Genomic DNA, 25,330 nt, shown 5'->3' on the forward strand with positions numbered 1-25,330 from the left:
AGAAGAATTTCTTCAGTTTGCTCAAGGCGTGGTAATACTTCCTTCTCTAAGGGCCACCCCTCTTCCATTGCACCGCTTTGATCGTCAATCATGTGGTTTAAGCATCCTGAATCAATGATCCATTCATCCTCATAATCGATATGCTCTTCCATTGTCGCCATGAGTGCTAGCTCGTCTTCTTCTATGGGACATAGTACCTCTGCATCTCATTCATCTTCTATCTTCTTTTTGGATATTGCCACATTGCTTTCAATAGACTTTTTCCTGGACCAACAATCTCTAGACATGTGGCCCTTTTTCCTGCAATTATAGCAAATACCACCAAATCTCGTTCTTTGGAAACTCTTGTTGTCATTCTTCTAAGCTCTCTCAGGTTGTGCAATCCCTTGGTGGCTTCTTCTTTTGTCACCATTGTATCCATGTTTGGTAGACGGCCTATTATTGCTCCGACTTTCACTCGTGTAGAGTGCTTCTTCTTCACCCTTCAATGTGAAGCCTCCCATTTGTTTAGCCATGGCTTCTTGGCTGGCTAACAAATTTTCGAACTCTACAAGTGTTGGTTGAGTGGGCCATCCTTGTACAGCAGTAATGAAGCTTCGATATTTCGGTCGTAATCCGTGGATTATAATCCTCTTCATTCGAGATTCTACAATGGCGGACTTTGGGTCTAGTTCAGTAATCTCTCGACAGATTGATTTGACCTTGTGGAAGTACTGAGCAATTGTCATATCACGTTGTGTAATTGACAACAACTCATTCTCCAGAAGTTGTAGCCTCATATCGTTCTTCTTTGAAAACAACATCACGAACGTGTCCCATGCTTCTTTCGGTGTCTTGTCATCCCAAATATGTTCTAACATCTCTTCTTTGATTGTGGTCTTCAACGCAAACATTGCTTTGCCTGCTTTGATTCTCCATTTGCGCAAGGCGCCGTTGGAATCCTCCTCTGGCGGCGTAGTTTCACACCCGCCAACGATCTCCCAAAGATCTTGTCCTTGTAAATAGGACATCATGCGTGTTGCCCACGTGTTGTAGTTGTTGTTGTTGAGTTTCTTGATTCCTCCAACGATTTGGAAATCACCCATCGTGTTGGCCATACCTCAGTAATACCAAACAAGTTCTTTTGACACAAGACTTGCAGAGTCACAGACTTCTCACGACACAAAAGAAACTCACTCACCACTAATCTCAAGAAATCGTTTATGATGTGGAAGATCAGACAGAGCTGCAACCACAGAGCATAGTAAGGATTCCAAGAGATCAGATAACCTATACTAACTTCGCTCTGATACCAAATGTTGAACACAACTCACTGTGGGAAACACTCGCACTCTTTTTTAAAACCAATCGAGAAGAGAATACAAGACACTCTGTAGAATTCTGCTTTTTATTGTTTTTAGATTTCTTGGATGCTTTTTATTGTTTTTAGATTTCTGGGATGAATAACCTAGGTAGGGTGGAGGGGTATCTAAGAGTAAACAATCTATATTTAACTCATTGAATCTAGATTTGAATCTAAACTTAACAAATTTGAATCTTTCTAAAATATCTAGATCTCTTTTTATCTCTACTAAAATAAATATACCGGCTCTACAATAATTGGGCTTGACTCGAACAGATGCCACATGTAAAAAATGCCACATGTAAAAAGAAGATACTCAAAGACAAATTAGACAGATCCCCACATGTAAAAAGGAAGAGACTGATAGACAAATTAGACAGATCCCCACATGTAAAAAGGAAGAGACTCATAGACAAATTAGACAGATCCCTTTTGTGGATTTTTACTGAAGATTGGGAATCGATGGACTTTCCATAGGACCCATTTTATCGATGGACTTTCCATAGGAAAAATGCCACATGTAAAAAGAAGAGACTCAAAGACAAATTAGACAGATCCCCACCTGTAAAAAGGAAGAGACTGATAGACAAATTAGACAGATCCCCACATGTAAAAAGGAAGAGACTGATAGACAAATTAGACAGATCCCCACATGTAAAAAGGACATGTAAAAAGGAAGAGACTGATAGACAAATTAGACAGATCCCCACATGTAAAAAGGAAGAGACTGATAGACAAATTAGACAGATCCCCACATGTAAAAAGGAAGAGACTGATAGACAAATTAGACAGATCCCCACATGTAAAAAGGAAGAGACTCATAGACAAATTAGACAGATCCCTTTTGTGGATTTTTACTAGAGATTGGGAATCGATGGACTTTCCATAGGACCCATTTTAACGGGGTTTATCACCACTTTAGCAATTTGGCCAGTTACTCGAGATTTCCGACTATTCCATTTTTTAATGTTAGCTATGTATAGCAGTCAAATAGGATCATTTTCTGCTTGAGACCTTTTACTATTTTTTATCATGTGGGTGTACATTCAGGAGGTTCCATTTTTTTTGTTAATGGGAATTCTGGGTATCAATTTATTAGAACCAACTTTAAGTTTTGAAACATCGGCTAATCAAGCAAATAGAGCTTTTGCACATTTTCGTTAATCCATGAATAGGAGTTTAAAATTGGTTAAAGTCTATTTATTTTATCGCATTTTGTTTTGAATGTTTATATATCTAATCGCTTACTTATTCAGCATAGTTCCATCATCATACATAAATCTTATAGCAAAAAGGAGACTGATATGTAACATAGAAAATCTTTCATGCGTGTGTACTTTCATTCTCATCGCATAAAATTCCTGACTTAATATATCCGAACAATCACATAAACACTCAAATCAACAAAAAATATATATACTCGCGAGGTGTTCCAAACGTTAATATCATATATATTTGGATCACACATCCTACAAACATCAATTAATAACATTATAAATATCATTTGATTTCACATTCCAAGGCGATTTTATTAGAAGCAAATAAATAATTTCAATGACAAACATATCATTTTAAAAGATGATCCTCTGGTTTGTTCAAAGCTAGGGCTTGCATGTGGGCTGGAGAGGGTAATTTTACATCAGTAGCCAATCCAATGACCTGTAAAATCCTAATAACATACCAACCAGCGTCAAGTTGCCACCATTCAAGCCCAAGCCTAGCCGAATACTTAAAAGCATGGTGGTTATTGTGCCATCCTTCTCCAAATGAAGTCAAACCAACCCACCTTTAACCATATCAACCAAATGTTATGTTATGATTCGATCTTTCTTGTTGAACTTAAACATATGATAAAGAAAGAAATGGAAAATTACCAATTGTTTCTTGACAAATCGCCCGTTCTCCAATGTTGTTGTCCCCACATGTGGCATACCGAATTCACCATAAATGTTGAGTGAAATATCACTACGATCCTAACACACTGATAACGTCGATAAAGTTATATTCGTTCGTTCATGATTTATTGATCAAATAAAACAAATAAGTGTGATTTTATAGTACCATTCCCCATATAAGAAAAGGAAATCCTCCAACGGTGTAGAGTATGGCTGCAAGAGCCATGGGATGGAGAAGATAAGTCTTGTGAATAAATCTATAAAAGGTTTGTCTCTCCAGGTCGCCAACGTTCTCGGGTTTTCTATACTTCGAGAAATATACAAACATGTTTTTTTCTATCTTCTGAAGATCACTAGAATACTTTGGAGAAACTTTGTCGGTCAAAGTGTAGGAATCGAAAAGCCACATTATATGACTCATCCAAAACCCTTGAATAGGGCTATGTGGGTCTCGTTCGGTATCAACAAATTGATGGTGACACCTATGCGTACTTACCCAATCAATTGGATCACCCTAAAATTCATAAAACAATAAAAATCAAAACAAAGTGAATATCTATTAAAATAAATGTGTATAGTAAAAAGAGAGCAAACCTGAAGAGCGTGAACTCCACAATAAGCAAACAAATATTCGAGCCATTTAGGAATTTGGAAACTTTTATGAGCAAGATTTCTATGGTACGATATAGTCATTCCAAAAAGACCCGTGATAATCTGCAATGTGACGGCTACCCGAAATGCAGGCCAGGTGAAATGAAATGGTGCCAAAATACAAAGGAGATGCAAAAGTAAAATAACATGAGCAACGCGTTTGTCTAATTTAGTCCATTTTCTCCTCCAAAATGATCTTGGAGGCTTCACCATTTCCTTTGGTTCTTGCTTTGAGGCATCCGTTAGCAACGCTGGACGAGGCTTCCCCTCCTCCTCTGTCATAGGTTCAATTGGTTATGATATTATATCTTCGACCAAAATAATAATAACGAATAACGACGTTCTCGTCGAGTAACATAGTATTATTGAAACAAAAAGAAAAACTCATACCCAAAAGAAGTCTATGCATTGAGGCGGTTGAATAGTTGTGTTGAGAGCTTGAATGGATTGAATAAAGGGCGAATGTTGTGAAAGGGTGATTCTGTTAAAAGGGTAATTGAGTATGAATTAGTCGAGTCAATTCTAAATTTGTTGCAACAATCTTCTCCTCTTTTATCTCTTCTACCCTAATTTTCTGCTTTACCCTACCATTATTATGACCTCCCTCAAACATATCTCACAAATATTGACTTGATCATTTATGTATTTTAAGTGTATCTGGATATTTTCCATTGTTATTAGTACAAAAGTAGCATGATCTTGCGCTAGCCTGATGAGACAACTCCTAGGGGCGCTCACCTGACGAGACAAGTTCTAGAGGCGCTCATGTGAGTCATGTGTAAAGAAGTACTACACATCTAATTCTATCCGGACTAGAAAACAAAACTCAAGGTCATGTCATGATATTTTTACGAAAGGATAGATCCCACCATATTGCATGTGATTGTATTTCCTACCTACTGTTCATGAAGGTCATAGAACCAAGAATAATCAATTCTAATTTTTTAATGGTGGTTCCAAAAAAACCACATTTCTATATCAAAAAAAACATGTTCAGAAAAATATTTGAAAAATCAAAGGGGGTCGGACAGCGTTGAAACCTTTTTCGATTGAAAGATCAAAATCAACGAAGTAATGAAAGATTTTTCGATTGAAAGATCAAAATCAACTAAGTAATGAAAGATTGGAAGAATAGATCAAGGCGTGCATGTCTATTATGTCATTGATGTCTATCTTTATTTTAAATGACTTTACAAATGTTGCTCATAAGTCTTATTAAATGTTTTAAATGAATTTTTTTCACATATAATAGTCATATCATATAAGTAGTAGAAAAAATAGGATCGTTACATCAAATTTTTACCATTACCATTGATGTAACAAGTATTACTTTGTAAGTTAATTGTTATTAATTTATAATGTTCTATTAGTAACTGGATTGAACTATTGTAGATGTTGATGATAACCTATCACCTAACAGCCCAATTTCTTGTACTTAATATCAGAACCTTATTGTCAATAGATGTGAACGTAATATTAAATGAAAACTATTGAATAGCAACACTTTGATGACTTTTTTAAATCTTTTGTTCAATATATCTAATGCATTATAAATATCCAATCTTTGGTCGGTGACGAATCTTTGTAATTCCATTCAATTTTATTGTAGTAAGTCATTAACTAGAATACCCTTAGGTTTGGTTCGTAATATGTAACGACTATTTTAACAATTGAAATAAAAGTAGGTACTATATGGATGAATTAATTATGAAACGTGAAAAAAATTTTAAAAATAATTTCAAGATGGTGTCATAGACTTATATATTTATAATAAAATCGTTAAACAGATAACGTAAAAGTTAAATGTTAAGTGAAACAAAGAAGTGATGACATGATCTAACTTAAGGGATACAAATATCATGAAATGTGTTACCTTAGTTGTAGTTCCACGGCCGTCACCGTGACGTTTTCATCCATGCAAAAATAATTTCAAGATGGTATCATAGACGTATATGTTTATAATAAAATCGTTAAACAGATAACGTAAAAGTTAAGTGAAACAAAGAAGCGAATTAAACAATGACATGATCTAACTTAAGGGATACAAATATCATGAAATGTGTTACCCTAGCTGTAGTTCCATAGCCGTCATCGTGACGTTTTCATCCATGCAAAGGAGCATTTCCTTTACATGAAAAAGTAAGAGTAGCACGTGACTTGAATATATAGTGATCCCATTATTGGGGTCAGAAAATACATATACAATCAATCATGGAGGGACCTAGGTCCCTTTTTGTAACGATACGCGTTCTAGAAAAAAAAAAAAAAACCTCTGCGATGGTTGCTAAGAGAACGTACTATTTTCTCGAGTCCCCACATTAAACCCTAGGGTATCTAAGTAGCCACCCTTCTGTTGAGTCGTTGTTGTACCATGAGAGAGAAGCAGTAAGATTGAGATGGGGGATGGATAACGCCGCGAGACTTCGGACGTTTGCGAGCCTTAGGTGGGAGTGAACCAACGCTGGGGTACTTCGTGACAAGGAGGACAGACGCACCGTCAGGGACGAACGGACGACGATGATCTCATCGGCGACGGTAGTCAAGTTCAGCGATTAGGGTTCGTCGGGACTCTCAAGTGAGGAAGACAGAGCAGCGGGCGCAGGTCGGTTCTTCAGGTATCCCGCGAGTTCGCCGTAGCCAGCGTACGACCCGTACCCTGCAGGCCGCACTCGGACACCGTCACTAGGCTGCGTTTCCATTCCAGCCCAAGACCAGCGACACCAAACGCGTCCAAAAACCATGCGCCATTAGTGACCTTCGCAGCTCGTCGGCTCGGCACTTCGGCTTCATCGGCGGCTCCATTGCATTCTGCGGCTCGGCTCGGCGACGTGGCTTGGCGGCTCGGCAGCTCGGCTTAACGGCTCGGTATACGAATAACATATCGGTTTCTAGGTTTCCAACCCTTCTGGAACCATTCCCACCCTTGTTTCAACCATCTAAGATCAGTATAACTCCACTTCGATAAAAACCAGGTTGTGATAAGAGCGTACCTTGATAGTTAGGCATAAGGGCTAGTTGTGAAAGGACTCTAAGTATATCATGTGATCTTATAAGGGTAGTTAGGCACCAAAGTTAGCGACGAGAGTGACTTCGGCCAAGGCCAAGGAGATAGTATCCTTACTGTTGGCGTTAGTTATCTATGTGTAATGATGCGTACACTGTGGCCTTCGCACGTACCATGTGTGCTGTCAACGTATGCTATGCCATGAGTTTATCTTGCTGTGAAATGCCAATGTATGCTATGCTATGTATTTTCTTGTGGTGAAATGTCGATGTATGTCATGCTCATGTATGCGATGTTGTTGCCATGAATTGTTTACCCTGTATGCATGAAATTAATTGACATGTCATGAATGTGTTGGGAGTGTTACGTGTCATGGATGTGTTGACTGGTGTACTACAATACACTCATATGATGTTTCATTAAGTCATGCTATGTAACGCGATGAGGGAAATGAAACGATGTACGTGCAATGCCATGGGGGTAGGCATTAGTGACCTCATGCATATTGTGTCTTATGCATAGGGTTACTGCATGTTATGTAATGATGGTACGAACGCGTACACTCGATATTATGCTCGTTATGATATCATGCGAACCTCCTCCTTTTCTGTGGCGTCTAGTAACGTATGTCATGCGTACCCGACCAAGCTAGGCCTAGGGGGTTTAATACGAACCCACCTGGTGGGCCCACATTGACGTATGTGGGCCGTGCGTGAAGAAGTACCACGCATCCACCCTGCCCGGATAAAGTCAAGGCCTAAGGCCATGTAAAAAGGGGAATGGAAGGTAGCCCCCTCATGTTTGCTTTTCTTTGCTTGTGATTGTGCATGTGTGTTGTGTGTGAACTGCTTGTGTCCTGAATGTGTATTGTATGCTTAACCCCAACAGTGGGGCGACTTACTGGGTATTTTATATAATACTCAAGCCACGTACTACCTATATTTTCAGGTAAGAGCAAGGCTCCCATGTACGGTTGGCGGTGAACGTTGCGAAGGCCATGGAAGTCTTAGAGAGGGCTTATAGTGTCGTAGACGTCTTGTTGAGATTCTTTCGAATAATTTGCAATTGTTTCCCCTAGTTAATTGTTGATTGATTTTCCAATCAAGTCGTTGCTATTGATTTTCCAGTTACGAACTACTTATAATAATGAACATGTCGTCGCTATTGAGATTGTCTTATATGAATTTTTGCACTTTTGTCATATGAATGCAAGGTAACGCACTAATTAGGTTAAAGAAAATTAGGAGCATTACACTTTCATGAAATCATTTCATGGCCTTAGACTATGCTTTCTAGCCGAGGCTAAAATTGTATGTATAGTATTCCTCTACACACGGCTCACATACATGCACATGGACCCATTAGGCGGCCAAATACGTACCTCTGAGCCTGCCCTTCAGCTAGCGGCCATGGAGTGAAAGAGGTTTGTATAGTATTATGGTGTGTACAATATCGTACCATAACATCATGTGAACATAAATGTCGTAAGATACGCGTTCATACTAATCATAACGGAGAAGTATCTCGATGCATATGACACACAAAAATGTATGAAATCCCCATAGCTGTAAATCTGCATACATAAACATTTTCATGAATACATTCTTGGCATATCACACATTTTACAATCTTAAAAATAATCATGCTAACATGGTGTGTATAGCATATCATACGATAACATATATCAAAAAGACATCATCACAAAGTCAATAGCATAACACAACATTACATGACATAATTTACGTCACTATATATAACCTGATCTTACTCCGTGACATCTCTTCTATTAAATCACCATGTGATTTTACCTCTAGAGCTGTAATTACCCATGGTTTGAAATACCACTAAAGTTTTGAAATACCACTAAAGTTTCTAGAATAAGTGATACATAAAAATATATTAAAAATACATTTTAAATCAACTTTCAAACTTTGACATGAATCTTCATTCTTGACCACATCATGTCACCGGCCATCATCTCTCTCTTAGCCGTTTTACAATGTGATGAACATCTTTTAGGCCATAGACTTTTGGGTTTGGCGAAATGAAGAAAGAAAAGAAATCCAAAACGTGAAAATTATGCTACAACCCTACCATTCATGCGTTTGGAATTCAAGAGCATGAACACGAATTTTAAATGATTTAAATTTATAAGTAAGTCTGAAGTGTATTTTCAAAATGTCTAATAAATTCTTAAACTTTAGAGGATAACATATTAGAACGATATTCTTTGTTTTTAAAATTGAAAACAAAAACTGGGTTTTGGGTTATCTTAAAGAAATCGAAATATCTGGTTGAAATTTCTCTCCCCAAACTCAGAAATCTCATTGTTCCATTTCCACCTTATCTCCTTTTCGTCTCTTTTTTCTTTAAACCCTTTTTCTTTTTCTTTTTCTTTTCCGTTTTGTTTGAGAATGAACACAAGCCACAACTCTGTTCGCACACTAATCGTCTCTGATTCCTTCACAAACTGACAACTTTTCCCTTCCATTTATTAACTCCCCACAAACGGTTGCTTACTTCAGAGTCGGCTGCTTTTTTCCTATGGCGCTTCTCAATTCTCGACCGACCCATTCCAAATTCCACCGCTTAACATCCCTCCGCCGCGAAATCCACCGTCCACGCCTGCCGATCATTCGTTTAACTCCGATCCCTGGTGACCCATTACCCTTAAATTATGTGGGTCGTTGTGATTTCAAAGCCCTAAAACTGAATTCGCCAATTCAGATTCAAAACAGAGCAATTCCACCGCCGGCAGAGGCATTTGAGTCACAGTCGCCAACGCCGCCAACGCCGCTGGCTGCGGTGGATGGAAGGAGGATTTTGTTGTCGGACGTGGTGGTGAGGCGGCAGAGGGAAGTGTTTTGGGGTCGGAAATGGACATCATTAGACATCGGAACCGCAGGAGTTGTGGTGGCGACGCATTTACTCACTCTGTTGGCTCCATTTCAGTTCAATTGGGCTGCTTTTTGGGTTGCGATTTCTCTGTACATTGCCACTGGTCTTTTCGGCATAACCCTTTCATTTCATCGAAATCTCTCTCACCGGAGCTTCAAACTTCCCAAATGGCTCGAATATCTCTTCGCCTATTGTGGAGTTCAAGCCCTTCAGGTTCTAAAAACAAATCCCCTGTTTTTTTTAGCCAGTCTTCAAACTCTGTTTCGTAATCTGTTTCTTACTCTGTTTCGGTTCTTTCAATTCTCTTTCAGGGAAATCCAATAGATTGGGTTAGTACCCATAGATATCACCATCAATTTTGTGATTCAGAAAGAGACCCACATAGTCCAATTGAAGGGTTTTGGTTTAGCCATATGAGTTGGCTGTTTGATACCAATTCTATAGTTCAGAGGGTGAGAATTCAATACCATCGCTTAAATTTTACCACAAATTAGTGTTGAATTTCAAACCTATGTGTTCTTTTGTTAGTGTGGTGAGCCAAACAATGTCGGGGATTTGCAGAAGCAGCCATTTTACAGGTTCATTCAGAATACATATCTTCTTCATCCCATTGCTCTTGCTGCTTTGCTCTATGCAATTGGAGGGTTCCCATTCATTGTTTGGGGAATGGTAAGACCGATTCTTCTTTTTCTTGCCTTGATTAACCAATTGTAAAGCTTGTGTTTTGTTCTTGATTACAGGGTGTGAGAATAGTTTGGGTATACCACATCACCTGGCTGGTGAATTCAGCTTGCCATGTTTGGGGAAAACAAGCTTGGAAAACAGGGGATTTGTCTAGAAACAATTGGTAAATTCTTAAGTTTCCATCAACTTCTCGATCGAAATATCGTCGATACAATAGTTTTAACGTCCTACGCTACCTAGAGTTTCATTCATAGAGACCGAGTTATTTCACTAATGTCATAAAAGCTTCATTTTTGTTATCGATGTTACAAGTTTGCAAGTTATTCTCATGTCTTGGAAGCTATAGAAATTTAGGACACGTCTTGTATGACTTTTCAAATGCTTAAAAGAACGTTGTAGGGACCGAGTGTAATGTGTTTGTTGGCTAGGTGGGTGGCATTGCTTGCATTTGGGGAGGGATGGCACAACAACCACCACGCGTTCGAGTTCTCGGCCCGACATGGCCTAGAGTGGTGGCAGCTTGACATGACATGGTACGTGGTTCGGCTTCTTCAAGCTCTTGGTTTGGCTACCGATGTGAAGATACCAACACAAGTTCAGAAAGAAAAATTAGCTATTATCAATACCACATGATTTTATACTAACTTTTTTGTAAGCCATATCTCAAAACCAGAAACTGTATGTCCTCTCATTTTGACATCCACATGGTTTCTAGAGGCAAAATATACATAGAGGGATAACATTTCAATTGGAAAGTATTAGAATTGTTGAACGTTACATAATTCACTTATGAACAAATCATTTAACGTGTTAAAACATGAATGAATAAAAAGAGTACTCTACTCGAAATTTGTAACCGCTCAAGCCCACCTCTAGTAGATATTTTCTTATTTGGTTCGTTATATATCGTTATCCGTCTCACAGTTTTAAAACGCATCTACCAGGGAAAGGTTTTCATATTCTTATAAGAAACACTTTGTTCCTTTCTTCAATCCAAATGGAATCTCACAATCCACCCTAATAGGGGATGGTGATATGGAGAGAGAAACGAAGCATTCCTTATAAAGATATGGAAACTTTTTCCTTTAGACACGTTTTAAAAATCGTGAGGTTGACGGTGATAGATAATGAACCAAAACAAACAATATCTACCAGTAGTGAGTTTGGGCTGTTACAAAATTGTTCCCTTAACACGAATCTAGGTCAACTCGAAGAAAAATGTCAGAAATGGATTGCCTTTGTGAGTATATGTACACCTAACAAGTGAACTCATTCTTATTTTAATTTCAAGTTCAAATACTCAATGAATATGGTTAACTAACCAAATATTTTGCGAGTTATGCAAAGGAGCATCAGTTAGTTAGGGTTTCGATCGAGTGTACTTGATGCATGATTAAGGTCTAAGCTCGTTAATCTACCAACCAAAGTATTTTCATAGGACACTTCAAATGCACATCATGAAATAAGTTTAGGACAAAGAAGCATGACAAAAATGGTGAAATAATTCAGAAGAAATGAGACATAAGGAAGTGAAAGCCTCGAGCAATGGGTTTAGGAATGTGTGAGAGACAAAGGCAGCCATGAAGGAGCTTATAATAAGCTAATTAATGGGTTTTGAAAATGAAAAGAAGACAAAGAAAGCAAAACAAAAGACGAAAAACAACCACTTTAAAGGGTTTTTTTGTTTTGTAGGGAAACTTGGGAAAGAAAAAAAAAAAAAAACACACTTCCCTCCGACATTTGGAATTTCGAAGCTAACAAGGAGAGAAGATTAAGAAACCAAACAAAACAAAGTTCATGATATTATGCCTTTAAAAAGTACAATGGAAAGAATGTTTCTTTTTTTTGTTTTGTGTAAAATAGTTTCCATTCTACATGTGCACGACAACACAGAAAGCGTGGCTTTAACATGAAAGTGTTTCTTTTTCTTTTCTTCTTGTTATTCCATGTTTCTCTAACTTGTTTGGAGAAGTTTTTTTCAAAAAAAAAAAATAGAAAAAGAAAAAAACCAATCCGCCACAAGGAGGTGAAGATTGAGAAGTGTCATGATGTAATCTAGTAGATGTTGCATCATCCAGCACACCAAAAATGTGCATTTAAGCTAAATTGAGGCGTACACAAGGTTCGAGAAAACGAGACGACACGAGTGTCGAAGATAAGCTCGAAGAGGGTCGGGTAGGCCTTGGGCCTTAACATCAAATATTGGGATTTCAATATGAGTTTCGGCATGCGGCTCTGGACTTAAGTTCGTCAATATGAAAGATGAAACCTCAGTAAAGATAGAAAATGCCTCAAAATGTGCTATAAGGGATGCACAGTGTCAGCTCTCCACCACCCTAGATCATGTGGTCTAAGCAAGCTACCCTGTGGCACATATGTATGTCACAATGAGGACGAGCATTGCAAGATAGAGTGTCTCGGGCAACTTCCTTTGAAATGGGTTTTTCAAGGACAGTACAGAATAGCACGGGTGTGTCGATATTACACTCTAACCCATGTGTTAGAGGTTGGATCATAAACCCGCTATCTAGTACGGAATCTGTAAACGACATGATATGGACATGGGAGGGTCCAATGCCTCAATAGAACCTGAATGGATGGATGTTTAGAATGTCTCAATATTATGAACGACACGTGAGCCCGTCCTCGATGGCATGACCCAGTGAGCTGCAATAGCCAACAACACCCCGTGACTTGAGACAACGTCAAGACATGTGAGTCTTGTTAATTGGAAACTTAGTAGAGGCAAGATCGAGTTGAATGACTTAGCCTAACGTAGAAGCGAATCATTTGACTTGGCCTAGTAAGTTGTATAGCAAATGATTGAACATGCACGTACAAACGTCGTGTGGTTGAATAAACTTGGATTCAAAAAGTAATTAGGTATAAGAAAAGAACTCGAATCTAAGACTAAGTTTTAAGCCTCACCACAATCATATTTGCATGTGTTTGCATTTTTCTACTCTACCAACATGACTCGTCGAATATATTAAATCTAACGAGCGAATGAAATATTAAAAAAAAAAAACATAAGAATGGGAAAAATTGGATGTGTGTTTGGTGACGAGTGCATATGTAAGAAGCATGCATAGGTTGGCGAGGAAGTGGAGGTAATTATTAAGGAATGAAACATGCTTCACGAAGAAGGGTTAATTAAATTATTTGTTATCCCATAATCCCATTTATGCTCTCTTCAATTTAACTTTAAATAATGCATTCCAAAACTGCTGCTTTTCATGACTTTAATATATTGCCTGCATAATTTAAACCATCATTTGCTTCTTACATTCATTCCAACATATTCTTTTTATATTTTCATTAAATCATTATCACCTTTCTTATTATCATATTATTTGTTCTTATCTTAATTAATATCATTAGACTTTATTCAAAACATGAAATTAATAGATAATATTAATTATAGAATTTGAACTTAGCTTATCTTAAAATCTTTGTTGCATAAATGAATCTTGATTCTTTATGTTGCATTAATATTATATCATTGAGATGTCTTAATTCATACTACTATATATGCTCGTAAAAACATGACCTATAAACAAAACCCATCCAACAATGAAAAATATAATGAGTCACATCACCAACTTGGAAGAAAGCAAATGAATGGTCTTATTATTGTTCAGTTAGTCAACCTGTAATTCAGTGATTCTTCAAATGGCACCGAAAGAGAGAGTAAAATGAAGTGCCCATCATCACCATTTGAAAACTCGTAAACCACTTTTCTCTCTTTTTCATCCATATTTTAACACTAAACAAACAATTTCTCTTAAAATTACGGGTTTTGAAAATCGTTCAAGATCGAACTATCAATTTCTACCGTAGTAGGTTGTGTCTTATTCACTTAGATATGTTTGAATTGAGAATATATTCGAAGTAGAATATGTTGAATGATGAAAGTCCACATCGACTAATTTAGGAAATAGTCATATGTTTATAATCAAAGAATACTCTCTCCATTGATATGTGGTATTTTGGGGAAGCCCAAAGCAAAACCATGTGGACAATATCATACCATTGTGAAGAGTAGTGGTCGTCTAACAGAATGGAACCCTAATTCCATACGGGGAGCTCCACCCATGTGTCACACGCAGCCTACAGCTCCAAACTCCAAGGCCTCTCCCAAAAATGATGGTCCCAATACAACACTCAAACAAAAAAGTGGGCAACCAAAAAGTTTTGGGCTTTAACAATGTAACCCCTCGAGACCATGTGTTTTGCAGCTTCTCAGCGTCCAACAAGAAAAAAAATGGCGACTGTCACAATCTGACAGGCAACCGGCTGCAGGTGGCTGTCGGGTGGGAGTCACTCTGTTAATTCCCCCCCGCCGCTTCCTTCTGACAGCACGCGGGCTTACGGGCTACTGGCGGAGCAGGTCATCCTCCCATTCCACTTCCACCACCGTTCTTCTCTTACATTTTGTCTACTTGATACCCCACATTCTTACCTCGAACGAGTCCCAAATCCAGCACGCTTTGACCCATCTCATAACCATCTCAATCTAAAACGTGAACTCCACTCTCTACACGTGGAGGAAGATGATTGGCTCGTGTAGTCCACGCTCTACTCTAGCATATGGTAAGATGGTTGTGGATTACTTGAGCATTGCCTTTAAATACTAGGGTTGCCATCTTATTGAAGGGTAACCCCAAAAGGCAAAAGCTTTAAGGTTCTTTCAGGAAGGTAATTAGTTAAGGGAGTATTGTTTTTGGGAAACCTAATTGGCGTTGGAGGCTTTTGAATTTTTGTCCATCAGCCAAAACGGGTCTGCCTCTGTGGATGCTTGGCTTCGGGGCCGACAGGTTGCGAGCCGACATGAATCGCTTACTCGCCTTACTCTTCCACCAAGTAAATTCTTCCACTATTCATCTTTTTCTCTGCTACAACAATATCTGCTAGTGATAGATTACATGCACAATCATTCGATAACTTCTCAAAAATGAAACTTTTGTGTAAAAAGAGTTTATATTAAAAGGGTTGAATTTTAAAACTTTAAACGTGTAAATTTAATTGTTAATTTAGGGGATATTAGACGAACAGTTCTTACAATTGCAACAGCTTGAAGATGAGAGCTCACCAAATTTTGTGTCGGAAGTAGTCAACATTTACTTTCAAGAATCGGAGAGGCTGTTGAAGAATCTTAGAGCATTGTTGTAAGTGTATCTGGAACTCGAGTTGTGATGCATACACACAAAAGAAGGAATGATATCCTTATTGATGGGGTTAAGGTTTGTTTGGATTGGACAGAATAGAGAGAGAGTTAACAGACTACAAGAAAATGGGAAACCATTTGAATCAGCTGATGGGGAGCAGCTCAAGCATAGGAGCCAACAGAGTCAGAAATGTCTGCATTGCATTTCGAGCCAATTCTGAGCAAAACAACCGTGCTGGGTATTATTATTATTATTATTATTATATAAAAGCCTCAATTTTTATCATTATCTCCAAACAAACCCTTTTTTTATTTTTTATTTTCTTTCCTCTTTTAAGAAACAAAAAAAAAAAAAAAAAAAAAAAAGAACAACTGGGTCACACTTTTTTTAAGATTCTGAAGCACCCAACAAGACACAAGGACAAACGTACACTACAAAGCCTACATTTTTACCTTAAATTGTGGGTTTTATGTTTGGTGAGTTCATGTTTGCATGACCCAACAACATAGATTTCTTGTGTGTGAGATTTGGGGAGGAGAAGTAAACATTCCCTATAAGGGTTTCTCTAGTCTACCAGTTTTAAACACCTTGAGTGAAAATCTAAAAGAAAAAACCTAAAAATGACAATATCGGCTAACGGTGGGTTTAGGCTTTTACAAATGGTATCAGAGCCAGATACGGGATGATGTGTCAGTGAGGACTCTGGGTCTTGAAGATGGGTGGATAGGGAGGTCCCACATCACGCTGGCCTCGAAGAGGGGTGGATCGTGAGATCACACATTATAGTTGGGGAGAAGAACGAAGCATTCTTTATAAGGGTGTGGAAACCTCTCCCTATTAGACGTGGGGTTGCTGAATGTAAACTTTTTGCTTTAATACGATGCTACAATGACTAAAAATGTAATATTAGATCATGTGTTTGTATGTTTGCAGTTGCTTGGGAACGTTGGAAGTTCTTGAACACGAGTATTGTTATTTAAAGAGCAAACTTCACGAGCTGTTTCAGGTGAAGTAAAGATTGAAATGTTACACAAATTGTAACACAAAGCCAGGTTTTTGATAGCTAAAGTTGGGTTCTTTTTGTAAAATGCATGTGATGCAGATAGAGCAGCAAAGAGTTCTGGGCGCAGGAGTTAGGTACCCAATGCACCAGAATTGAAGGGAAAAAAAAGAACAATAATGGAATGCCCCATTGGAAAACCCTATTTCTTTTTCTCTCCCAAAAACTGGGTTTATTGTTGTAACCTTATATTCAAATTAATGATATTATATTCACATTAATCTCAACCTCTTGTACACATTCATATTTTCTCGCCTTTGTTAGTGATTATAGTTCGGTCATCGCCGTTACCGCTCCATTGTTCGTTCATGGTTTCTACCTCTTTTGTCTACGTGCTCGTAGATTGAGTTGAATTACATCAGACAATTTTTAAACCAATCCAATTATTTTTTTAACTTTTTTAATTCAAATAACTCTTATTAAATTTAATATACATCATTAAATTGTTGGGTTAGTTCGAGTTGATTTGATCATTTATTTTAAAAAAATATAATAATAAAAATAAAATGTTAAGTCTCTAAAATAATCTTTAATTATTTATTTTAAATATTTAATTAAGATGGACAACATAATTCAAAAAAATTTACATTTGCTAAAAATTATTTTTAAGAGTGTGATCAGAGAATAAATAATATAATTATAAAATAAATAAATATATCTGTAATATTCTATTATATATTTTAAAATTAACAATAAATTTGAGTTCGGTTTAATCCAATAAATTCTGAACCAATCCAATTTATAAAGTCTTAATTTATTTAAACTAAATTAATTGGGTCACGTTGGTACACCTAATTTTAAGTGAGTTAAAATGTGTATATTGTAAGCATTTTTAAATAAAAAAAAAATAGAATAGTATTTAATGTAAGATTGAGTAATTTCTTTTTATAAAAATTAATGTTATAGAAAAGAAAAAAAAACGTGGGACCTAAAACACTATATATAAACGAAAGTGGGTCCCAAAGAAACTTCTTTTATTTATTTATTTTTTTTTCGAAGGGTATATAAAAATTAAAAAAAAAAAAAAAGAACTAAATTATAATTTATGAGAGAATTAAACGTGATCCAAATTCTAATAAATATTTGGGCCCACTGCATGCCTATCACTTTGACCATATGCCCACTTGTTCTTTGTGTCGCCTTTTGACTTTTGGTACTTCACATATTAAATTTTTTAATGCAATGATTTAGACTCTTAATTATAAATATAACATTTTATCATGATTTAAATTTCGTTTATATAATCCACGATCGATACGAATTGAGTTGAGTTGGGTTGAAAAAAGTTGAGTTTGTGGCTCGAGTAACCTAAATATAACTCATAACCCAATTCAACCCTCTATTCTCGATTGAGTTGGATTATTTTTATTTAGTATTCTATTTATCTACAATACATGTTACAGTCACATTTACAAGTCACAATCCATCACTAATCTCGATTACCAACTATAAATATTCTTTAATACTTTTAATAGTAAGGTAGGGTTGGTTGTTAACCTTCTTCTCCGGTTGATTTGGTTGACCCTATTAAAAAAAATGTCAACCCACAAACTGAACCAAATTTAATATTTTGCAAAAACTCAACCCAACCAAAACCGAAAAAAAAAAAAAAATCTAACTCAACCCCACCTTTATGGTTTAGGTTTGGTAGTTATGATTGGTCGAGTTATCGAGTATGAACACCCTGACATATAATTTAGTCAAATTTCATAAATTATCCTACGAATACTTGGTAATGACATGATATTTAATATACATTACAACCTAAACATCGACCACACAAAATCTAAAGTTTTTGATCTTAAGTTTAAAAAGTTAAGTCCAGTAGTACTGGGTTGAGTCCTCTAACCAATCCCTTTCAAGAAGATTTATCTAAGACTTACGATCTCGTTAATTCTAAAGAGGAATGTATTCTGCATGTAGTTTTTATAATTTTTCTAAAAAAATGACAAAACCTAATCGCAAATAGTATTTTTCTTTTAAATTTCATCCAAAATCATTTAATCTTATCAAAGATTTTATTCTTACTTATTATAACCAAATCTCTCGCATTTTTAAAAGATTTTAACTAGAAGGATTATGTCAACAAAAAGAATAATTTAGTTTAACAAAAGAATTTAAAAGTTATAGAATATTAAAAGAAAATTATAATTTAATAGAAGAAAATTAGAAACCGTTGCTTTGTTGGTGGTCACATTTAGACTTTTTGAGCAAAAAAATGAGAATAAAGTTTGAAAGAGCATAAGGTCAAACTTAGGGTAGCAAATTAATGAATGGTGTTAGGGCAAACAATAAAGTTGACTCACATTTTTGTCTCCAAAATTCCACCATCCTTTGTTCTTCCTCTCCTTTTGTCCTCCATTAATACCCTCTAAACTCATCCTTTGACCATATTAATAATATTAATAAACCGTTCCTATTTTAGAATTGAAGATTTAGATTATAAAAAATACTCAGTTGGTCGGATGCATGTAAGTGAAAATAAAACATCCTAAAACGACCCATGTTGGTCTGTAAGGATAGTAGAATATTCAGTTGGTCGGAAGCATGGAGATAGTTTTTACTCGAAATCATGGCTTTTATCAGCATAGTAAATTAATTAATTATATGGGAAAAAAAAGGACAAAATGAAACTTTATTACTTTTTTGTCGGTGGAAAATAGATTAAAGTGGTTCACCAAATTAATAAAGTAAGGAGTTTGCTTGCTTTAAAAAACGGAAAGTTCTTTACTGCAACTATATATATTTTTAATTATTATTGACCCATAAAATATTAAATTAAAATAAATAATAATAATAATACTAATAGTAAATGACTTACTTGTCACATTTTTTAATATATCCTTTTTAAAAAAACATTATTCTAAGTTTAACGAGCCCCTGCAAATAGAAACGTCCCTTTCTAGATTATTTATTTTACCTTGATTGAATAAGTGACCAAAAAAAAAAAATCGAACAAGTGACCTGTGTTAGACGAACACGACTCTCCACAATGACATAATATTGTCCACTTTGAGCATAAGTGTGCTCATGGCTTTACTTTGGGTTTCCTCAAAAGGCTTTATACCAACGAAGAGTGTATTCTTAGATTATAAACTCATGACCATTCCCTAAATTAACCAATGTGGGACACTTTCATCCAACAACCCGAACAATATGAATCAATCAAACCCAAAAAATTTATTGTTGGATCGAGAGTTAAGTTCTTTAACGAAGATTATTCTTATTGAAAAAATTTATAATCTAAAAAAATTATTTGGATGAAAGTAACAAAAACATCAGAGTTTCTAGATTGATGGAATTAAATCATAATGTTAAAATCTTGGAGTAAACGTTATGAGATATTGTTTTGATTGGGAGCCTCATTGCCAAGAAAGTGTCATGTCCCCATGTGTCCTTTTCTTTTCATACATTATTTTTCAACAAATAACGTGTTAAATGCATTATTTTAAATTATTTTCTTTCAATTTTGAAAAATAAATTAAATTATATCACTAGAGAATATGTCCCAAAATAAATAATAAAATTATAAGTATATAAGTAAGGGACTCTCTACCGTAAACAATATTTTACCGTTATCTTAACAATTAATATAAAGGTTCATTTTTCTAAATTATTGGTTCACAAATAAATATTTTCATAAGCTCGATACATTCTTAATGGAATCAACAATAAAGTAAAATCATTTAAAAGGTAGTTAATTAAATAAGTAAAATGATTTTCCTATGCATAATTTCTGTAACTGTCTTTATTAAATGAATCGATTTTTCTAAAAAGAATAATAGAATCTTTCGTTGAAGAAAAAAAAAGAAAAAGATAAACTTATTACGTAGAAAATGTGGTAATAGATATAATTAACGGTGGAATAATTTTCGAATTTGATTCTTTTTCATTTAAAAAGAAGTCGATAATCTCTTAAATGATTTTATAATAATAGTACGTAAAGTAAAGTTGATATTATATATTAGAAAAATAATGATAAAGTGATATGGCCCATAAAACAATGTGTCCACGTAGAGTGAATTTTAAAATCTCTCTCCTTTTCATATCCATCACGTTTATATCGTTGTCTCCTCAACTTTACCAATTAATCTTTCATATACTTTCAGTTTCACAAATTTTCAATTTTATCACTTTTTTATTATTATTATTATTATTATTTTCATTTTTCCTTTCATTTATCCACTCATTTTAATAAATTATATAATTTCTTTTATATGTATTTAATGAAATTTAAAGTTTATGGTAAATATTAATATATTAGAACAAATTAATAATTTTTATTCCTATTTTGACATAATACTTTTTTTTCAAATTAATTTTTTCTCCCATAAATTTATACTTGTTTGACATAATTTTTTTTTTAATAATTTTCACATTTATTACAAAATGTTTTTTTTAAACTTTGGTTAAATTTTAAAAAAAAAAAAAAACTTTTAGAAGATAAATAATAAAGTAAATTTTTTTATAGATAAAAGTAATTTTTAGAGGTCATATTTTGGTATGGAATTTGAAGAAATTAACTTGAACTTTTAAAATAAAAATATTTTAAAGAATAATGACAGCTAAACAAATATTTATGTGATTTGAAGAATCAAAATAAAATATTAGAAAAATATATAAACCAGAAAATAAACATAAAATTTTGGCTTTAAGTGTACTGTCGGCATACCACGGTTCCTTCCTTTGTATCTTTTTTTATTCATTATTTTTTTTTTATTTCTATTGAGGTATAAACTAAAATATATGTTTTTATTTATTAATTTAACTTCTATAGTTTAAAAAATATTTATTTTTATATTATACATTTATTATTCGTCTTAAATATATGTTCTTTTAATTTTCGTACAATGTTGTCCTAGCCATCAATAATGAAACTACGACTCAATAATTTTTCTCTCCTAATAGAAGATCACGGATCTTTCAGACCAAGAACTAAGGAAAAGTTCTAGACAAAAAACTCGAAAAAACAACATCTGATAGCGGTGGTTGAGGGTTGTGTGCAAGGGGACGGTGACCCGAAGGGGTGGAGTGAGGGCCCACAACTTCACATTTGTAATTTATTGATGATAAAAATATGAATGCTTACGAGTTACAACACGTCAAACTTTATGGTCCGCGTTCATTATTTTCAAACCAGACCCACCACTCTCATCACTTTCCAATTTTTGATCCTTTTAAGCAGTCAGGCCGACCCTTTAAATTCTGTCCACTTCTCATTCTTCTTCATTCCACACTTCCCATCTTCTTCATAAAAGGACAGACCTTTCTGTTTCTCTGCATCACCACTAACGCACCCAAATGAAGGTTTCTTCCATTGATGACTCTGAGTTTTCCTGTAATGGAATTGGATCCATTCCCACCACCACCACCACCACCGACACCCACTTCACTGTCATGAAAACGTCTCTCTTCTTCGCCGGCGACGGCTTCACTGTCTATGACTGCAAAGGGAAGCTCGTCTTTCGAGTCGATTCCTATGGCCCTGATGCTCGTTACAGGGATGAACTAGTTCTCATGGACCCTCATGGTCATTGCCTCTTCACAGTCCGCCGCAAGGTAATTTGTGTTTCTTTTTCCTTCATTTAAAGTGGGTTTTGTCTAATTTTGGATTTGGGTTCTTGTTTGTTTGAGTTATTGACTCTGTTTCGTTTTGCTCTGTTTTTTTCCGAAAACAGAGGCCGAGTTTGCATCAACGGTGGGAAGGGTATCTTCGGGAGAGGATCAACGGGCAGAAACCGGTTTTTGGAGTGCGACGGTCGTCGATCATCGGACCGTCGAGTTTGACGGTGGATATGTATGGAAATCCCGGTAAGGAGTATCAGATCGAGGGGTCATTTGGGCAGCGTTTATGCACAGTTTTGAATGTGAAGAAAGAGGCGGTGGCTAAGATTAGAAGGAAAGTTGATGCTTCGACTAATGTGGTGCTTGGAAAAGATGTGTTTTCCCTTTCTTTAAAGCCTGGTTTTGATGGGGCTTTCGCTATGGCTTTGGTGCTTATTCTTGATCAGATAAGCGGTGATGACGGGATTGGTGGCGAACCAGATCGGACACTAGTTTGATTTTGAGGGCTTGTTTATTTGATCGAGCCATTGGCTCCTCTACTTTTAATGCTGTTGTTTATAGTTTTTTTGGATGGTGATGAATGTGTACATTTAACCATTTATAGCCTGAAATGGAAATAATGGAATTTGAATATCATCATCAAGCAAAGCCTTAACTTTGTGTTACATTGTTGAAATGTTGTGTTGAAAAAATGAAAATCAATCCGTTGGTCTCTTAAAAATTCAGATAATCACTGTTAAAGAATTTACAGAGTGCTTGATCTTGAGGTGGTTGTGTTGATGTCATTGAAGCTTGATTCTATGATGCAAGAATCAGCATAAGAACAGCAGAGGAAGCTGTGAGAATCATTGAATAAGAGCAGCCAAATCCAAGGTTCTGCGAGTTTTTGATATCCAATAGTAATTAGGTAAGGTTATAATATGATAGCAATGAGTAGAGAAACATGTGAAAAAGTTACCTTGAAAGAGAGAAGAGATGAGGGTGCTGCAGAGGAAGGTTTGAGTCCGGTGAAGCCAATATTGTATGAAATGCTGCCATCGGCCTTGAACAGACCGAAATTCCTCTCAGACGTTGGCCCCGGTTTCGAGTTCTCGTTGAAGAGAGCAAAAATGTAAGCCCTGACGACGGTTTTGGGACGGTAAGGAGTTCCCTTCTTCTTCATCAACTTCTTACGTAGATTTCGATTGTATGTCCTTGCATTTTTCAAAGTAGCACCAGCTTCGTTCTCATCCCCATGAGAAGCCCAGCCAGTCTCGGAGACAATGACGGGCATCTTCGGGTAGCCAGCCTTTTCGAGTGCAATGTAAGCTGCATCAACTTGAGCGTCGAACATGTTATCATAATGGAGATTGGTTTTGGTATCAAAGATGCCCTTGTTCTTCTTGAAAAGTGCATAGTCGATATCAATATGTTGAGGGTCATTCTTGTAAGCCAAGAATGGATATGCATTAATGAAGAAAGGGGAGCCAATGAGGTTGAAGAACTCCAAAAGAGGCTTCATAACTGGCACAATATCTTCCTTGAAAATGCAGGAGGAAGGTGGAAATGAATTTGCAAAAACAGCTTCTGAATGTGGACTTGAAACTTGCACAATGCTTGTCAATTGAAGCCTATAAAGAGCATTGTAAACATTTTTAACTGCAGGCACAAGAACTTCCCACAGCTCAACATCAGTTCCCCCCAACACCTCGTTCCCAACCGCGATCCCTCGTATATGAGTGTCCGGGAGAAACGCCTGAACATTCTCTTTAATCCAGTTCATCGCACGATCCTCCCCGACGCTTATGTCTTTCAGATATTCATTCCCGAGACCGACCACAATCTCAATACCCGAACCTTTGAAAGCCGTCAGGACTCCATGATCAGCATCATAGATTCTTATGTTCTTTATCTTTGCAGCTTTCAGAAGTGTCACCACACTTTCAGGAGGTGGTATATTATCTGCTATTCTTCCATAATTCACTCCATACGTCCAACCTGCATCCACTCCTGTAAACCAAAACAAAACGCCACTGTTAGCCATAATTCAAGCCATAATTCAAGGACAAAAACAATATCTGTTTGCTGGAACACACCATTGAGGAAGATGGCACAAAAGAAGCAGAGGAAAAGGGGAAAAGTGGTCATTTGTGAGGAGGGGGCGCAAAAGGAGAAGGAAAAGAGAGTTCCTTTTGTAGAAAAAGACGTGGGGTTGTGGCCTATTGGGTTGGGTGTAATGTTTTGTAGGCCAAAAATAGTAGCAGGAGGGCGTTTCCTGAGGCCATGGCTTTACAAAAATGGATAGATTCTTAGCCTTCGTTCAAAGATGATTCAAAGTTTGATGAGGAGGAAGAACATTCTTTGTTGTTTATTCTTAGTTCCATGAAGGGAAAGAGTGGAGTTGTTTTAAGGCGGCATAGAATAGATTCTTCCCTTTCTTCTCACTTTTATCTTTTCATCTGCTACTTTTCTTGGAAAATCTTCATTTTCTTCTGTGTTTTTTTTGTTTTTGTTTTTGTTTTTGTTTTGTTTTACAGATGTTTGATGGGGTTTGGAATATCCATTTCCTTTTGCTTTGGGGACACTTTCTATTCTCATGTTACAACAAAGATTTGAGCAAATGCTTGATCTTTGAAACTGTTTCATTTCAGTGTGATGCTTAAAGTTTTTCGAGGAAAAGAAAAGAATGATGGGGCAATATCTGAATTCTAATCAAAACAATCATTTACACTGCAGAATCTTTAACATACTATGAAAATTGTTGAGACTAGAATATGTGAGATTACACGTCGGTTGGACAGAGAAACGAAGCATTTTCTTATAAGGGTGTGGAAACTTTTCCCTAATGGACGTGTTTTAAAACTGTGAGGCTGACGGTGATATAACGGTCCAAAATGGACAATATTTGCTAGCATTGGGCTTGGGTTGTTATACATGGTATTAGATCTAGACACTGGGTGATGTGCCAGCGAGGATGTTGGGCCCCCAAAAGAGATGGATTGTGAGATCCCACGTAGGATGGAGAGGAAAACAAAACATTGCTTATAAGGGTGTGTAAACCTTTCCTTAACATATGCATTTTAA

At 36.2% G+C, this 25,330-nt stretch overlaps 5 protein-coding genes across 6 annotated transcripts; 3 read left to right on the forward strand and 2 right to left on the reverse strand.

Annotated features, from left to right (window-relative positions):
* Positions 1–2,908: 2,908 nt before the first annotated feature.
* Positions 2,909–4,304, reverse strand: LOC111458012 (palmitoyl-monogalactosyldiacylglycerol delta-7 desaturase, chloroplastic-like). The gene is made up of 5 exons (XM_023100492.1): positions 4,279–4,304; positions 3,832–4,163; positions 3,404–3,751; positions 3,217–3,323; positions 2,909–3,128 (listed from the first exon to the last, which is right to left on the reverse strand). Exons 1-5 carry the CDS (start codon positions 4,295–4,297, stop codon positions 2,909–2,911), a joined length of 1,026 nt encoding a protein of 341 aa, XP_022956260.1. The 5' UTR covers positions 4,298–4,304.
* Positions 4,305–9,281: 4,977 nt separating this feature from the next.
* On the forward strand, positions 9,282–11,290 carry LOC111457475 (palmitoyl-monogalactosyldiacylglycerol delta-7 desaturase, chloroplastic-like). Its single transcript, XM_023099685.1, has 5 exons — positions 9,282–10,003; positions 10,102–10,242; positions 10,319–10,459; positions 10,531–10,637; positions 10,903–11,290. Exons 1-5 carry the CDS (start codon positions 9,437–9,439, stop codon positions 11,105–11,107), a joined length of 1,161 nt encoding a protein of 386 aa, XP_022955453.1. The 5' UTR covers positions 9,282–9,436; the 3' UTR covers positions 11,108–11,290.
* Positions 11,291–15,253: 3,963 nt separating this feature from the next.
* Positions 15,254–16,801, forward strand: LOC111457579 (pseudo histidine-containing phosphotransfer protein 6-like). The gene is made up of 5 exons (XM_023099865.1): positions 15,254–15,337; positions 15,512–15,642; positions 15,737–15,880; positions 16,576–16,648; positions 16,745–16,801. Exons 1-5 carry the CDS (start codon positions 15,269–15,271, stop codon positions 16,799–16,801), a joined length of 474 nt encoding a protein of 157 aa, XP_022955633.1. The 5' UTR covers positions 15,254–15,268.
* Positions 16,802–21,914: 5,113 nt separating this feature from the next.
* Positions 21,915–22,910, forward strand: LOC111457578 (protein LURP-one-related 5-like). The gene is made up of 2 exons (XM_023099864.1): positions 21,915–22,261; positions 22,381–22,910. The coding sequence occupies exons 1-2, from the start codon at positions 22,004–22,006 to the stop codon at positions 22,762–22,764; spliced, it is 642 nt and encodes a 213-aa protein (XP_022955632.1). The 5' UTR covers positions 21,915–22,003; the 3' UTR covers positions 22,765–22,910.
* Positions 22,879–24,640, reverse strand: LOC111457574 (glucan endo-1,3-beta-glucosidase 14). Of its 2 annotated transcripts, none has more exons than XM_023099858.1 (3): positions 24,325–24,640; positions 23,226–24,256; positions 22,879–23,143 (listed from the first exon to the last, which is right to left on the reverse strand). In XM_023099858.1, the coding sequence occupies exons 1-3, from the start codon at positions 24,392–24,394 to the stop codon at positions 23,066–23,068; spliced, it is 1,179 nt and encodes a 392-aa protein (XP_022955626.1). In that variant the 5' UTR covers positions 24,395–24,640; the 3' UTR covers positions 22,879–23,065. The 2 variants fall into 2 exon arrangements, with proteins under 2 accessions (XP_022955626.1, XP_022955627.1); XM_023099859.1 differs by having other exon boundaries at positions 24,343–24,635.
* Positions 24,641–25,330: the final 690 nt, after the last annotated feature.

Source organism: Cucurbita moschata, unplaced genomic scaffold (genome assembly GCF_002738365.1).
Source record: "Cucurbita moschata cultivar Rifu unplaced genomic scaffold, Cmos_1.0 Cmo_Scf00020, whole genome shotgun sequence".
Taxonomy (NCBI): Eukaryota; Viridiplantae; Streptophyta; class Magnoliopsida; order Cucurbitales; family Cucurbitaceae; genus Cucurbita; species Cucurbita moschata.

What these genes read in the sequence shown, in the direction of transcription:
- LOC111457475 (XM_023099685.1), top strand. Translation starts at nt 9,437, where the DNA reads ATGGCGCTTCTCAATTCTCGACCGACCCATTCCAAATTCCACCGCTTA. An exon ending in GTGGAGTTCAAGCCCTTCAG is followed by an intron (nt 10,004 to 10,101) that starts GTTCTAAAAACA and finishes ATTCTCTTTCAG; the next exon opens with GGAAATCCAATAGATTGGGT. An exon ending in CCAATTCTATAGTTCAGAGG is followed by an intron (nt 10,243 to 10,318) that starts GTGAGAATTCAA and finishes TTCTTTTGTTAG; the next exon opens with TGTGGTGAGCCAAACAATGT.
- LOC111457579 (XM_023099865.1), top strand. Translation starts at nt 15,269, where the DNA reads ATGCTTGGCTTCGGGGCCGACAGGTTGCGAGCCGACATGAATCGCTTA. An exon ending in TCGCCTTACTCTTCCACCAA is followed by an intron (nt 15,338 to 15,511) that starts GTAAATTCTTCC and finishes TTGTTAATTTAG; the next exon opens with GGGATATTAGACGAACAGTT. An exon ending in AACTTCACGAGCTGTTTCAG is followed by an intron (nt 16,649 to 16,744) that starts GTGAAGTAAAGA and finishes CATGTGATGCAG; the next exon opens with ATAGAGCAGCAAAGAGTTCT.
- LOC111457578 (XM_023099864.1), top strand. Translation starts at nt 22,004, where the DNA reads ATGAAGGTTTCTTCCATTGATGACTCTGAGTTTTCCTGTAATGGAATT. An exon ending in TCTTCACAGTCCGCCGCAAG is followed by an intron (nt 22,262 to 22,380) that starts GTAATTTGTGTT and finishes TTCCGAAAACAG; the next exon opens with AGGCCGAGTTTGCATCAACG.
- LOC111457574 (XM_023099858.1), bottom strand. Translation starts at nt 24,394, where the DNA reads ATGACCACTTTTCCCCTTTTCCTCTGCTTCTTTTGTGCCATCTTCCTC. An exon ending in TGGTGTGTTCCAGCAAACAG is followed by an intron (nt 24,257 to 24,324) that starts ATATTGTTTTTG and finishes TTTGGTTTACAG; the next exon opens with GAGTGGATGCAGGTTGGACG. An exon ending in CATCTCTTCTCTCTTTCAAG is followed by an intron (nt 23,144 to 23,225) that starts GTAACTTTTTCA and finishes AAAAACTCGCAG; the next exon opens with AACCTTGGATTTGGCTGCTC.
- LOC111458012 (XM_023100492.1), bottom strand. An exon ending in GTGGAGTTCACGCTCTTCAG is followed by an intron (nt 3,752 to 3,831) that starts GTTTGCTCTCTT and finishes TATGAATTTTAG; the next exon opens with GGTGATCCAATTGATTGGGT. An exon ending in CTTTTCTTATATGGGGAATG is followed by an intron (nt 3,324 to 3,403) that starts GTACTATAAAAT and finishes CGACGTTATCAG; the next exon opens with TGTGTTAGGATCGTAGTGAT.